Below are 16,817 nucleotides of genomic sequence, written 5' to 3' on the forward strand. Positions count from 1 at the left end.
TTTTAAATTAAGAATGACTTTATCCATGATCTTGTTACGCAAATTGTTTTCTGTGGAAGACAACACCTTTCATGACACAATACATCCATCAAATTCAATGGAAGAGGGGCCACAACACAGCAGAGGCTCAAACCCACTGCAGTACACGGTACTGTAAAGCAAGTTATTCTGTTGAAGAAACAAGGAGGCATTCCAAACAGCAGCCCCTGCATGTTTGGCACTTGCCTGGTGCACCCCGATGTCCTAATTTGGCCTTCATATGACCAAATGCCTTAGTAATTAATCCTACTGACACTATTTATAATGTAAGCTTTCAGAAAGCACCTCACTTACTGCAAATCCCCGACTCGAGATTTCTAAGCATTTCCTAAAGTGACTCACGGAGACTAATCACTAGCTATGGCGAACTGTGACCACAGTTACTCTCAATAGCAATTGTTTTTACAGGTACTGAAATACATTCATAAGGTATTGTGAAAATGAACTCTAAGCATTGAACAACCCGTCCACCCGCTCCAGATGCCCGCTCACCTGCTGCACGCTGTCCCCACTAAGCATATGAGGTAGTAGCGGCACTTCATTCAACAGAGCTGTAGCTTCCAGGCAGGGAGGCTGCTCGGACATCATGGCTGGAATGTTCATTCATTGACAGCACCGCCCCCCTGCAAAAAAGAGTGACAAACAGAGTCAGTTTCCATGTCTTGCTATTCATCTGCCTGCCTACAGTACAGAACCACTGCTTCCGGCACCTGGGGGGAGCAGAAGTTTGCAAGACTTTTAATGGAGTGAGCAGTCCCGTCCCCCGTCCCCCGTCCCCCCCCCGCGTCTTAAACATTTCCGATATTCCAGTTGCGCACATGTCTATTCTCCAAGTTAAGTAATTAAACAGTAAGTAACGTTTCCAGTTTGTATAAAACCTTTTGTTTTTCTTTTTGTAAATGAGACTGTGGATACGCATTAGCTAGATTTCTACTAAAAGCAGTCATGTATAACAAAATAAACACTGCGCTGAGTTTTCTTGGAAAGTAAAACGACAAGGAAAAGTTCTTCCTAGAAAACAACCCAAACATACTGTACTGACTGGTTTAGAGAAATCCCACCAACAATACAGTTGCTTTCACATGTGTTTTGCGCCCCTGTCGAAGATTAATGGACACCCTTCAACCCAGCAGGCGCCAGACTCTCCCCTAAGCGGATCCATCTGTCTTCAAGTCTATAGTGTATGTGGGTCATTCCAGCTGTAGGGGACCAAATTCTGGGGAGATGTTTCCTCTATTTGTCACGGATGACATATAAACCACATGTGCTTGATAAAACGGTTCAGTGAACAGCTGTGCAGATCAAGCCTGAAGTTTGCAAAGACAAAACCGTTGACGACCTCTCCTCTTTTTTCCAATTGTGGCGTACGACCAAAAGAGACAAATTGTTTCAAAGACTTTGTACATTAAAAATAAATAAAAATAAGATTCAAGGATCAAACCTTTGTCCACCCGAGCTGGAATGATAAATTTGCGTGTTAAAATTTTTTTTTTAACACTGCATGCTTCAATATCTACAATAAAAGTTGAAAATGACTCTCTGATCAGACTACTGTAGTAGGAATACATGTGATGATAAACAGACATCAAGAAAACAAATTCAGACATGAGCTCCAATGGATTTTCTAAATGAAAATGAAATACTGCAAACCAATAAATGAAAAACCTCCTCACCCTTAACTTAAACTGGTACCAAACCACACAGAGCTTTTAACAAGCAAACCACACACAACATCTGTCCAGGCTGCCAAGTTTCTGACCTCTGCACACGGCTCTGCAAATAAAACAGCTGTTTCTGCTGCAGTGGTTTCAAAATGGGGAGAGGGGTTGGAGAATGCCAGATAAGAAACTCAGCAGTACTCGAGTACAGGATCTAGATTGTACAGAACCTGACTAATCCAGCCTCCATTGAAATCTGCTCTGTTCTCTGTGGCTTTTCCATATGGCCAAAATTTCCACATTAGCCAAAGATGACTATCCAGGATACAGGATGTTTGTCATAAAAAAAAAAAAAAGAAAATCTGAGGGCGAGTCCTGCAATACAGGAGCTGCCCTGTCCTTATTAATAAAATCAACAAGGAATGAATTACTCTTTGTTTGAATGGCCCCACAACTTAGTACACAGGGATATTTCTGTAATGGCAAACTTCGAGATGTGTACAACATACAGACAGAGACAAACCAACAGGGTGCCTCCATATTTACTAGCAATAACTTGGTCCATTTCTTTTTATCCCAGATAACTTACTCAGGATGTCTCCAGGATTTCTCTTACAGAAAATTGAGCCCTCCTGTAAAACTTCGAATTCAAGCGTCCTGTGACCATGTCAGTGTTAAGTTAGGAGGAAGCACCTGAGAACATGGCCCGCTTGAGTTGAAAAGACCAACGAGGCAAGAGAAAACTCTGATAATACCAAACTGAAACTCAAACATACTTTATGAAAGTGCATGGTTTATATTTGTTCTGGGACCAGCCAGTGTTTCAGTCAAATTAAGATGTTCAAACTCAAGCACAACAAGTCATTTAAAAAAAAAAAAAAAAAAAAAAGTAGGAACATAGATTTTGAAACCACAACACTTAGCAATGTCACCGGCAACAATTCCCAGCACATCGGCTTTTAATAACCACATGTACTACTTGTCTAGAACAAAGCTCAGAGTGTATGTGTAAAAATATGAAAGGGATATCCCATGATACTATCTTCTAAAGGTAAAGCATGCAGGTATTTATAGGTACTGGTGCATTCCCTTAAGGAATGGAACACACACACAATTAGCAGGCTACAAAGACTTGTGGTGATACTGTAGTTCACTGCGTTCCACATCTGTACCGGATAACTGCATTCCTGTGAAACTTCAACGCGAACAGACTTGATCAAGAATATCTTTCAAAGTCCCTATCACATGAGTTTCGAATTACTAAACTAAATGAAAGACTATGAGTGTTCATTTTTCTTAGTCAAAAACGTATCTATTGTAAAGAGTAAGCAGCTAACAAGCACCTAGGTTTTTTTGCACAGCAGGTTTTAGATACAGTACTTATACTCTGAATAGACACTTTTAAATATGATTGTACTTTAAAATCTGTTTTTTTGTAAAGGAATGCTTCCATTAATGCCAGATAATAACAGCATCAGATCAGAGGTAACAAGGCCTGGCTATTTTCTTTTCTTCAAGAAATATGTTCGTTCACTGCGCCACTGCCCTGAACAGGAAGTTGGGAGTCTCATGCCTCATTTCCACAGCAGGCAGTCACTGGCCCTGGCCAAGAAAAACGTGTTTTCAGTACATTTTCCACACCTCAGAGCAGTCCGGCTGAAAGAACATTCGTTGCTATTTTTACTTTCAACCTATATACGATTTTAGACAACCTTCTCAAGAGCTCAAAAACCCTCTAAAAGAAGACATATTGGAAGTGAGTCCGATTGTTCTGCATCAGAAAACAGCGACAACAATTTGTGGAAAAAAGCTTGAAAAATGTGTAGCTCTGTTCCCCTGTCGGCTTCTTGTCCAGCACATGCCTTCCTGCTACGGGATGACAGATTCCTTTGTGGCCAGACCTGGCTACATCGGGTATGATATAGCAAACCAGGCCAGAATCGTCCACAGCCAGCCAGGGCTGATATGGCCAGCAGTGGAAGCACCCTTTTTGAGGGGTGGGGCCGGCAGTGGAAACGGGCTATTATACTGAATCTCTACTGAGATTCCTGGGAACAGGCCCTGCTTTGTGTTGAGACCAGCTATAACATCTCATCATACAGCTGTGACTTCCTGGCTTTGCTGCCACAGACTGTGCCAAAGAAGCAGGCAGTTGTGCCTTGACAGATTGAGCTACAATAACTATCCCCACCCCTCCATCCACAAAACACAGAGCAGACACACCCTAACAGCAGCATGAGCACGAGTACAGCACACAGATACTTAGACAAACCCAGGAGCATAACACACTTCCATGCGCAAAATGATCTGTCCAAATGTTACTGGATACGCAACATTTACACAAATGCACTTCTCTTGGAAAGCAAGCAGCACACATGCATACAGCACAGCCAAAAAAAAAAAAAAAACTTTCACCACCATCACAAGCTTTCATCACAGCTGTAAGCATTCTCTCCATCTGGTTTTAATAAAGCTGCCTTCACCATCCAGAGTCAACACGCTAGTCAGTAAACAGGATGTATGCAACACATCCTCAAGTGGACATTCGTCTAGTAACACAGAACAGCTCACTGCACTGCATCGAACTTCTCCTGGATCAGGAAACCACTATAAAATGAAACCAGTTTTACACAGGTACAGGACACAGTGTGTTCGTATACAGCATCTCCAAGATCACAGATCACTTGACTGAAAGTCCTCTCGTCTCCAATAGCTGTCAGGTTAGCAGCCAGAACTGGTTCTACAGGCGATGGGTGCATTAAACAAAAATTAAAAAATCATCCATGCATTTTTTTCCCCCGTTTTTATGGAACTTCAGACAGCTTAAGCTTCCTTGCAGAGTATATTCATTGAAGTTAAGGTCTAATCATATGGCAGATAAATGTCATCTCCATTTCCAGCCATAAGCAGGATTTTACCTTTCTTCACACCAAGATCTATGCACACCTCGCTTCAGAATACATTTCACAATTTGGGCAACATCTGTCAGCAGCTGTACATCAATAGACAGTTATTCCAGGATTGCACAGAAAAGGTCCTACAACCAGCGTATCCACTGGTAATTGCCAGCTAACAGACATAATCACTCTTTGCATGAACGGTTCCACAAACGAATTCTTGGTTTGGTAGGAGACTCCTGTATAATGCTTCTCATTCATTCAACAACCCCACTGCAAAGTAATACAAGACAGACTATCTTTTTAATTATGAATACAGCCATTCATGTTCTATACATGAGGGTCCCTGTGGTGTGGTGTGAAAACAGACACTGCTAAAAATCGGAAGACAATGCTGCAAAGAATTTGTGGATGGCTTATCCCTCCTAATCGCAACCAAGTGTGATTTAATAATCAGAGCACGTGAAGGATTCGTCAATCACATATCTGCCAAGTCCCATATGACTTACTACAAAACATTCAGCAAAAGACGACATTTTACATAAATGAGACATTTAAAAATAACAGGACAAAAATAGCAGTATGGTTTTTAAACTGATCCAATAGGTTTAATACAAGTGCTGGCTTGTATTCATTTACCGCAGGGAGATTTGATTTCACCAACTGAAGCCAACTTGTGGTTTTAATCTTAAAAATCGATTATATCCACCTATAAAAAGCATGAAAACAAATGAAACGGTTACATACAGAATCTACTAGCTGCTGTGCAGTCAGGGCCTTGCTATTCCTTGCTTGAATACAGTAGGTGGGAAAGTAGCGCTTGAGCAGTGCCCTTTTCAAGCACATTTCTTTTCTGACAGTACTGAACAAGTTGGATTCGTCATTTACTAAGTGTATGTAATCTTAAATAGCCACAGGGTACTATTTTTTTTCTCTCGCATTAGGACACGGCAACACACAAAGTAAAATAACAAACCAGCTGTTTCTACTCAATAAAAAAAAAGGATGAATGAAACCAAGTATATTAAGTATTACTGGAACAGCTGCAACATGAAATACAATAAAATTCCACCCATCTTTGGCTGAAGTTTTGAAACCACCAGAGCATTCTGTTCATTCTGCCAGCTGAAGCACCTTTCAACATTCTCTCTCACAGGTATTAGTTACCCAGGGCAGGCCTCTAAATAGGATAAGCACACATATGCCACATGTACTGGGAAACTGAGAGCAATAAACCCAGCATGCCTGGTGTCTGCCGTATACACACTGAGGATATGATTCACCAATCACAGGAATATCGACCTTGCCTCAATGAGCAAGTTGTAACGCTGGATGATAATGGTCTGGATAGCACAGAGAGCTTGCCATCACTTAAATAGGTTTTGGGCGAGTGTTCTATTGTCCTGTCTTTGGATTACAGGGCGTCGTAACTAGCCACATAATCAGCTGGGTTCAAACAATTTCCTAGCAGGAACAGAGGGGCTGTTGGAGCAAGGCCTACGGGCAATTCTCTCAGTTTACTGTAGCTGCGTTCTTAAGAGCAGGGGGTCTAACTGAGAAGGAGGAAGAGGTATAACACAAATCACAGTTTAGGAAGCCTCAGGTCAAGGAGTTGGAGAGTAATGTTTCCTGATGGGAATTCTGCCACTGTAAAACCAAAACAATGTATTATGTCTTATCAAGGTGTAAGAATGCAAGCAGTAGCAAGATAAATACATTAGTACCCTTTTAAAGCTTTGAGACTTAACACCAATTTAAAAACCCTTGGTTCACTTCAGCTGGAATTATGCTTTTGTAGCAAATCTTGTTATGCAAGCAGCAAGTTTCTTTGTTTCTTGAAACAGAGTATACATTTAGTTTGCCCTTCCTGAATTCAAGTAGGTGGTTCCTGATAATCTGTCACAGATTGATGTCCACTGTGCTAAAGTAGCTCACCTCACTACATCCCCTACTACTGTATATTAAATAAACCAGAGTTTTATTTGCAAGAAGGGAAACACAGAAAGGATATGAGTAACAGGTGTTCCGCGTAGGCCTGGAAACATAACCCGTTATTAGGATGGCATCAGGAACCGGCATAACAAAACAAGGACAAATGTGTCAACAGCTACAAAAGAGCAGGTTTATTTTTAAGACACACAGGGTGTGGGACAAGACAGAAATACTCCCTTTTGAAAAGCAGACAAAAGGAAACACAGCCACTGTAACCGCACACACACTCGCTTACCATGCTAAAGAAGTGCTAGTTGGCCCAGCTCACAGCAGGGTCTGAACTCGGGTGACCTTGTTTCTAGACAACACAGATGGAAGACTACTACGGGGTCATCAGCAGCAATAGGAATGGCAGTTTTAACAACAGAGCATACAGCAGCACTCAAATGTACACATCCACAGCTCCGTTTTTACAACCACCCGCTACATGTTTACCTGTGTTCCAGTGGTACAGATCTTTTCTTGGCACACAGGAGGTCTCTCTACTCTTGTATCACTTCTTTATCACATTTAGTCTCAATGGCCCTCACATAAGGCAATGGGATACAATATGCGAGTCAAGGAATTGTCTACTTTGCAACACAAAATGAGCAGATTGTTATACTTCAAGGGATGTGCGCCTCAGGCTTCCCAAAAACGTGATCCAATTCTGAAAAAGTCCAATTACTTTCAAAGCAGCACAGGCCGGCAATACCTTTCATCCTGAATAGAGACGCACTGCTTCCCTTTCGAGAGATTTAAACCCTTTAAAAGAAATTCCTGCTGTCAACCTCGTTGACTCGGACTGTTGGGATGATTAGAATATCTCAGAGTTCTTTGGTTGTAAACCCTCTAATTCTTGTTGTGACCAGTGGGGTAGCTGAGCAGGAACATTGTTCCGGTACATTTTTTCTACAGGCAGAATCTTGGATTAAGAATTAACTTAACAATATTTACTCATTTGTTATGAAAATGCTTGTTTAGCGTCCGACTGCTGTAATTTCAGTGCATGAGCACCGATGAAACCATCTCTTTTTCATGTGGAAACAAAAAGTGTTTCTGCACCATGCCATTGAGTAGGCACTAAGAACCAAAAAAAAGTGTCCTATTCCCTATGTGCCACTTCTAATGGTACACGATTCGGATTCTCCAATAACAGGCATGTATTTAAACGTTTGTAGAGTCAAGACACACACATCTCCCGATTCCTACACAATTGTCTGATTCAGTCAGTCTTCCTTGGGATGCAACGAGGAGAACATTAGGAACTTTTATTACAAACTATAGCACTAAAGTTTAATAAAGCTAACAATGTTTGTTTTTTTAGCAGAAATGCTGATGAAGACAACAGCAAAAGTGCATCCTAAGACTGTGGCCACAAGCACAGGTTGGTATATCGGTCAGTGGAGAGGCCCAGATATTGGAATGAACGACTGCCCTTGCAGCTGGCTTGGTATGAGACTTTGTACCCTGGGGGTCACATTGTAAATTTACATGCAAACAAAGTGTGTGTTAAGCTATGATTTGGTGGGAGAGGAATGAGGTGCCTGTGTGCTGAAATGTGTGTCTATGTTAACTTTTCCTACTGTCTCCGAGGTGAGGTTAATCAAGGCCAGCGGTGGCGGTTTTTTTTTTTTAACCTGATCAGACCAAATGCAGTAGATCCAGAAAGTTTATTCAGAATGTAGTGTAAAATTAAATTGTCCCGAACGGTCAGCGGATACAGCCTTTAAAAACAATTCTAATTGGACCGATCCAGTTGTTGAATTGGTGACAAATAAAGAACAGCGTTTGTGTGATTTGTAATTTTACTGGATGCAGAGCTCCAGAAAAAATGATCGGGGAAGGATGCGATATACTATACAGGGCACCGTTGCGACTGAAGTTCTGCGCTGGTGAGAACCTCAATGGAAAGGAATAGAAGAAAAAGAAATGAATGATAAAAATAACCAAACTACAAGAGACAAAATTTACCGGCTAGATGCTTTCAAAACAAGCCAAATGTGGCTGGAAAAACACCACTGACAGCACCGGACTGGGGGAGTAGCCTATAAAAGTCACATGCGAGGTGCATGCATTGCCTATTAAATGTTAGCTCAAGCGCAATGAACAAATAAGACTGTATACTTTTTGTTTAAGGAAATCTTACTTTTCTTGACATTCCAGCACTTTCAGATTTAGGACTACACCACTGACTGACATGCATCACGAAGAGGGTTGGGCCTAGGGTCATTTGGGTTAAATTACTCACACACCCTACTCCCCTGCTTCTCTTTTTATCAATAGTTAATGTTTATGAACCTAGAAATGTTACCTTTGGGCATTACTTGCTCAGTACTTCATACAGCTGCAACAATGAAGTCTTATTTCAAAACCCAGGGACTGTTTACAAATCACCCTTGGGCCCGATTTGTAGTCTCACGCCACACATTTGTTTGCTTGAAATTGCATATTAATAATAAACGTTCTTAGTGTATTCTCCAGTCCGATATCGGATAAGGAAATTAGTTGCTGATTGCAGTAAACCTGAAGCGCAATTTTTCCTCCATTAAGCATTTACCACATCTCACTGATAACTATGTAAGGTGAGAAACTGTAAATGACTGATTTTAGAGATCAGAGAAAAAAAAAGTTACATTCTCTTTAGCGCTCACAGGGATAAAACTACAGAAACACAACTGAAGTTTGACCTTCAAATTCATGACTGTTTGGTCACATTAAATTATATATATATATATAATATTATATATATATATAATATATAATATATATATATATATATATATACATGAAGCAGGTATCATTTATTCCCCATCGGTCCATTTCCTGACTTCCCAATCAATAAATAAATAAATATTTTACTTAACACAATAGTGGCTGGATCTCCCTTGTATTATGTTAAGTTGGAACCTAAATCATTTACAAGGTGGATTTTTCCATAGCACTATCTATATCGTGATATATCTATCTATATATATATATATGTATATATATATATTATATATATATATATATTCAAGTTACCATGTATATATATTAAAATGGTACAAATAGATTATCTCATCTCTGCCCTTTCTCATAACTAAAGATTTTTGCCTTGAGGGGCCTCAGGCACGCTCTTATAATCCACCCAGGTCCTGCAATGTGAACGAAGAACAAATTCCTAATTCCTTCAGGAATGCACACCATTCACTCAGTGTGGCCTTAGATTGCCTCCAGCTGCTGTCCTGACATCACCATCATCTTCAGTGCCATACAGGCAAGGCATGACAAAACAAATGCATCACGTCACCTAACTGTGTGCATGTCACAACCTGACTAACCAACAAATTATTTTAAAATAGATTTTTAAATTAACAAGAATGGCCCTTCCTAGTACACGTTCACTGCCTATCAGTACTAGATTGCAAGAGAATTGTATGTAATTGTATGTAATTCTCACACCCGGGCGCTCAGATCAAAGAACCGACATCCCAGAAACGTTCACAGCGTGTTACTGTACACAGAGGGTGACGTCATTCCTAACGCAAAAAGGGTATAGAATGCAGAAGAGATAAAGTTGACTACTGTTAAATTTTTAACATGTGACTATATGTAAATCTATCAAACAAATAAAATAAAATGTAAAAAAAAAAAAAAAAACAGACAGACAAGTGCATTCAAGTTTAACCTATGTAGATTTAAGAATGTGATTTCCCACATACTGGAAAAGACTGCTGTGAACAGTTAGTACTGTCAGTGAAAAGTATACGTGGCATTCTCCGACCATACTGAAAATATTACAAAACACCTTTACGCAAAACAGAGAATGAAGCCTGGACTTAAGCAGAATTTAGAGAATGTCTTACTTCTTAAAACAGTGTCAGCATTCAGCTGTATTACTTGAAAACTGCAGCATTGTGCAATAAAAATAAAAAATAAATATTGACTTGTAAAACGTGAAATATAAATTACTTTAGACTTTACATTTAAACAATATAAAAATGTTTTCAGCATCAACGTTGTTTCTGTGTTAACAAAACTACTTTTTCTTGAGTTTTTTTTATTTTTTTTATTTATTTTTTCTATCATGATAACGCATGACTGGAGTAATAATTATAATAGTAACCAAAAAGAGTTCCTATTTTATTCAAATCTGCAGCCCGTCCTTATATAAAAAATGACGTTTAGATAAAACTAAGGCAAAAAAAAAAAAAAAAAAAAAAACAGAATTCTGTGCAGGATAGTGCATAATAACTTAATCAGATTCAAATTAAAAAAAAAAAAAAAAAAAAAAAACACGTGTTTTTTTTCAAAGAGTGATCTACAGCAACATATTGCAATATTCCATTTCTACAATAAATATAAAAACAGAGAGGGGTAAAAGTATGGAAGATAAAAATGCAACTTTTCTCCACCAAGAGCTGAAGGAAATTCAATCCGTGCGTTTTTTCCCAATCGATCAAACGCAGCACACACACTTAAAACTGACATACAAAAATAAAAGCAAATTACCGCAATGTCTGAAGCTGGAGCCGAAACCGAAGGCTGAAATGTTGTCAAACAAAGCTTTCGTGTGGTTTTTAATGGCTGGATTAGTTCTAATTATGCTGCTTTTTTATCTTTTTGTCCAATATTCTCCACTCCCGTTCCTCCCCCGATTCAGTGCTGCACTGAAAGTCTGAGAGACCCACTCCAGCCAGACAGCGCCATCATGGAATGCAAGCATGCGCACTAAGTGTTAGCTGAGAACTGGGGTAGGGGTAGGGGTGGGGGGGTGGGGGTGGGGGGGGGGGGGTGGGGGGGGGTAGGAAGAAAACTGGACACGTTTATAATCATCAAGGCAAACTAAGGGTAATTCAGATTTATTTCATAAAATATGTCACGCAGCAGACAGTTCTAACTAATCTACAAGAATATCCCATTGCTAATGAAGCTCTCAATAACACAACAGCAGCAAAGCTCAAGAATGTAATAGGCAATGTGGTCATTTCTTGTGCAAGCTAGGTGTGAAATTAGGACATACCGGTAATATTGTACAAGAAACTTCCCATGGGCTTTTGGAAGATAGTCTGTTTCTGGAAAGGCTGACGTTTGCTGAAATGAGGGCAGTTCAGAGATGCTACTGGGATTCTATTTTGGGTTGAGATGATTGACGTCTGTGTTCCTGGACCGTGTTAGACATGATAGTATCTGTTTAAAGCGACAGCCGACATTCGGGTATCAATCTGTTACAGTGGAATCAGATCCCTGGCAGCTTCTCACTCCTCTTCTCAATGCAATGTCACATTTACCAAAACATTTTTTTTAATTGCTTGTTTGTTTCATTAGCTTCTTATGGATCTATTTCGTGATATGAGGTTTGCAACGAATCTTACTGCAATTACTTTAACACTGTGCTTGTTTAATCTGTGTTCATCTGTGCTTTCATCTAGTTCAGAAGCTAGAATACACATTTTAGATGTTTTACATATATGTGATTTTAAACTATTCTGCTGTTAACAATTTAAGTGTATCTGCTACTGTAGTATATGCAGCCATAGGGATGCATCTGTAACTAACTTCATGATCAGTAATGTGTTTATTCTTGGCTGAGCTAAATTAAAGACATGGCTTAATTCCATGCACCTCCAAACAGTATGAGACCATTAGCTCTGTTTGTAATCACCTATTAGGCAATATCAGGTTGTTCTATGATAACCTCTGTAACTGATACAGTGTCCTTAGGATCTCATTTTAGTAGCTCTATTAACTCGTTTGATCTTGTACACCGACATCATTAAACAGCGCCCTCTGTCGCTCAGATGCTTTACAAAAGTACAGTGGCAACAGTAAACCTTAGGACTTTGGCCATATGCTTCACAATAACACATTGTGCTAAAAACTTCAAAGGTGTTTAAAAATGCATAAATAACTACAAAAGTACTTTCGATGATGAATGGTTTGTGACAGAATGATGGCAAACACGTTTAATATCAGGTGCATTGTTAAAAGACTAAAAGCTAATAAATGAATGGATGTTGCAGTTCTTGCAGTGATATTTGCTGAGCCTGTCTAAAGTTCTCTGGGTGCATCCTAAATGTCAGAAAAAAAGAAAAAAAAAACAACAAAATGTTGTATTGCCCTGATCTACCTTACGATTTATCAGATGTTTATTGTTTTTGCCACTGCTGAATCAAGAATTGTAGGGCCTAGCATCGTGTGCTAAGTAGCAGACAAAGTGAAGCACAGCAGTAACTTACCCGGTCAGCTGTGACACATGCAGTTCCCAGTGACCACTAGATGGAGCAAAATGACAATAATTCATGGCTTGAAAGAACTGCAGGGTGACACCAGAGATAACCATGGCTTTTATCTGCATATCCCAAATAAAAGTAAAGCAAAACATCTTTGGCATAGGAAAAGGGGACTAGAGGGTGATGTTCAAATTGCTAATAACAGAGAATGATGGATTTTAAAACCTTGGTTAGTAATATCCTCCAGTGTAATACATACGCTGAATAAGGTTTAGGCTGAACCATGTCTGTTTAACAGGAAATCACACAGGAAAATCACAGAACAGTTTCTCTTATCAGCTGAATTTTCTTTTACTATAAATCATTGCTTACTGGGGAGTATTTCCTTCCCAATTACACGTAGCAAGCATATCTGAATAATGCAAGTTACAATTGCTAAAATTAAGTCTGTCGGAGTAGAGTGAAGGACAACGCCACACTCATGTCTCTTGATAGGACCATTTTGATTTTTTTGTTTTGTTTTGTTTTTTACCCTTAGTTACAAACTGCAGTGCCTGGCCACTTCATTAGAACCTGCTATCCAATTAGATCTGGCATACATTAAATAATTGCTTTCATTTAGTTAGGTTCCATGAATGTGCATTTTCCTCCACTAGGGGCAGACATGTACATTATCCAGTAGACCCGTCGCACCTACGACTGTTACATTGATATAATATAATAAGAGCCTGACATTGATGTGATATAGCGAAAATGTCTTTGTTGCAGAGTTTGTTTCAGAGAAATAATGTCACAGACTATTGTTATTTAACTGTATATAACATTATAATATGTGGTGCTCTAATATACAAGCTGACCTACTCAAGCCGGTCAGAGTGGTCAGACATCATCTCTTGAAGTGGGATAACCGGCTGGATCGAGCAGTAGCAATGGAGTTTATTCTATAGTTAACAGTTTGATAGTTCTCTAACATCAGATCCCATCCCATCAGTTCATTTCCCATTTAAGTAATCATTTAGGGTCAGATGTACAGCTATGTGCAAAATGACTGGAAAACACCCATATTTTGTCCAAAAGCAGAATTTTGCACACGCCTGTAAAGTGGGACTTTAGCAGCCACTAAAAACTCGGCGTATGTAAAGAATGTGTTTCTCCTGACATTCTGCACCCACTATCAAATTAGCACTTTGCCATCATTAATCCATTTAAATGATATTGAAATATTTTCAAATGGAGAAAAGAGCACGGAATTGGGTGCAGATCTGGAAAACTAAGCAGGAGTAAACATTGTAATGAGATGTAAGGATTGTCTGTTGCACTTTGACAATTGATGACCCTCCAAAATGAGTATTTAAGAGCTGTATAAAACCACACGCCTTCAGAGACCAGTCACTGGCCTCAGGATGGCTGCTGTGGTACACTTCCTGAAGCGGTGACGCTTGGCTCTTGTTGAGTAACCTCCCCTTCAGACGGTTACTTTGTTTGGGGATACAGTGCCTACTGCTGTCTGTACTCCTAACTCACCTCACCTCTGGGCTGTGTGGCTGTTAATAGCCCGATACACAGGCAGCCCTCTTTGCGACCCTCATTATCATAATAGCTGATCATTATTTGTGCGTGTTGAGTAATTTGCACTGCTCTTAAACTTACATAGGTCGCAGTGCAAAATAATTTCCTGGCCACTAGATTATTTAAATCGTGCAGCTGCAATTGGTTGCACTATGCCTATCCTTACATCAGCCCCTGCTCACAGTACAAATATGGCATATTTACATATCTAGTAATTAACACATTTGTAAACAGTAAATGCTGGAGCCCTCAAATGTACATCCTAGTTGAAAATTGATATCAAAATAGTTTTGCATTGTGCCTTTACAATTTCTCCAGCCAAAAGGGTAATTAAATGACAACATTGATGTAGTGTTAAGGTGGCGAGACTAAAAGAAAACTACTGATAATGGGTGTAAAATATCAGTTATTTAAACTAATGTATGTCTTATTCTTTTTAGATTCCCAATGGGTTTTCTTTTGTTTTTTGCATTAGTCATCACATCCTGGTTACTTTGAAACTGTATTTAATTTAAATTAAAAACAAACAGACTTGTGGAAACTCCCATAGAGAGAAGTATAAATAAATGAATTCACTTAAAACCTTTGCACAGGGCAGGATAGTTATTGAAATAAACAGCTGTAAGCTTGTGACTTCCTTTTCAAGCAGTCCATTACCACAAGACCACTTCAGTGAGGGTCGTTGCCCTGTGGTGAGTGAACTTATAAAGAACTATGACTCCAGTAAATCGCACGGAATATGTGAGTGGTGGTGTGTTCTATGATCCAGTGTTACCATATTTCTCTTTATCTATCCTTACAGTGTTTCAGCATGATTGGAATGGACAAGTTCACAGCTAGAACAATTATAATGACGTTTTAATAATGTTGTTTTGAGTGGGTTGGTTTCTGTATTTCCAATAATGATACTGTAGCTATAGAAACATTTTTCCTTTTATATAGTCATATGCTGTGTTACTGCAGAACATCACACTGTGCAAGGACTGAGATCTGTCTCCGTTGTTTCCTATGGGGACACAAGACAGGATCCTCAATAATGGTAGAAATCCTTTTTTTTTTTCTTTCTCAAACTAATTCTTTAGTTCTAGGTAGTCAATTTGTAGATTTATAAATATTTTTCCTGTTGGAGTTAATAAACACCTCTTATTTTTCCAAAAACATATTAATATTTATTGCTATTTAAACTTTTACTAAACAAAATGAAAATAAGCACATTCTTACAATTATGATTTCACTATGCTTTATGTACACGTATACAGAATAATTTGTGCAAAACAAAAAATAAATAAATTAGGTGGCATTTGAACTTTACAGGTCAATAAATAACTAATTATTACTTAATGTTACTTCTTCATGCAATACTACATACAGCTTTTTGCATTTTGACTAGAAGTCTCTGAAGACACAGATGATTTTGATTTCGAAAGTACTTTCACGTTTCACTCACAATTAAGTGCTTTGGACCAGTGTTGAATAAACGATAATACTAGCAGGAATTAAGGCTTGGTTACATATTATAAATAATGCAAAAGTTCCTAGAAATCCGAATTCTCACACATAATTTTTGCTTGGGACGTCCATGCAAGGATGAGAACTAGCAGCAGTGTAGAGGACAGAGTAGTTCCCATTCTTCTGTGGGCAGGAGCAGCACAGCAGAACACCCCCCAGCATCAGCACGGCAGAGGACCCCCAGCCAATATACATGGAAGCCCCCAACTCACACTTCTGTGCATCGGTGACCATCTACATACTGTACGTGTTATAATGGATGTTATGTACTGTCAGTGGAATCTTAAAACTATGTAACATATGTACAATATTATGACATGCTTTTCTCTAGTATATGTCGATGCAATTGTACTGAAATCGACTTTTATATTGCGTTAATAATCATCAACAATTTTAATAGCATGTTTATACAGTAGGTATATTCGAAAAGTATATTTTGGTCCGTTTACAATCATTTACATTGGTATTTGTGAAAAAAGAATTAAAAAAAAAAAAAACCTTTGTATTTGTATTATTATATTTTATATACAGTACACAGTAACATCACATGATCAAAAACACAGCTATGAGTTTCCTGTAATAAAAAGTAAAAGTGCAAAAAAAAATGAATGTCCTTCTTTTTTAAAGAATGTTAGTCATAAGGAATAAACAAACTGTACAGAAGTGCTGCCCTGCCTCTTCTATACCAGGGACAAGGTGCAAACTCTGCTGAAGCCAAAAGACCGTCAAATTAAAAAAAACAAACAAACAAAAAAAAAACATAGTTTGCAGCTGTGGCAAAAGCACCTGTTATTGACTTCACATTTTTTGCATCAAAAGGCAAGCCCACCAAGGTCCAGCAATCCCACTGATGTCTTCAATACAGATTCACTATTACAGTCATGATCAAAGTGCTGGGATCATTCTAAACAATTTTGTATAGCTGGCTCCTTCAATTAAATCTGCCAAGTCTGACCACA

At 38.9% G+C, this 16,817-nt stretch overlaps 1 protein-coding gene across 1 annotated transcript in view; it reads right to left on the minus strand.

Moving 5' to 3' along the window:
- The window catches only part of LOC121318758 (fibronectin type-III domain-containing protein 3A-like), a 32,183-nt gene extending 20,926 nt beyond the window's left edge, over positions 1-11,257 (minus strand). The window contains exons 1-2 of the mRNA XM_041255781.1: positions 11,060-11,257; positions 532-662 (exon numbers count right to left, since the gene is read on the minus strand). Of these exons, the coding sequence (XP_041111715.1) occupies positions 532-642 (111 nt within the window). The 5' untranslated portion in view covers positions 643-662; positions 11,060-11,257. The remainder of the gene's footprint in view (positions 1-531; positions 663-11,059) is intronic.
- Positions 11,258-16,817: the final 5,560 nt, after the last annotated feature.

The sequence above is a fragment of the Polyodon spathula genome, chromosome 7, assembly GCF_017654505.1.
Source record: "Polyodon spathula isolate WHYD16114869_AA chromosome 7, ASM1765450v1, whole genome shotgun sequence".
Taxonomy (NCBI): Eukaryota; Metazoa; Chordata; class Actinopteri; order Acipenseriformes; family Polyodontidae; genus Polyodon; species Polyodon spathula.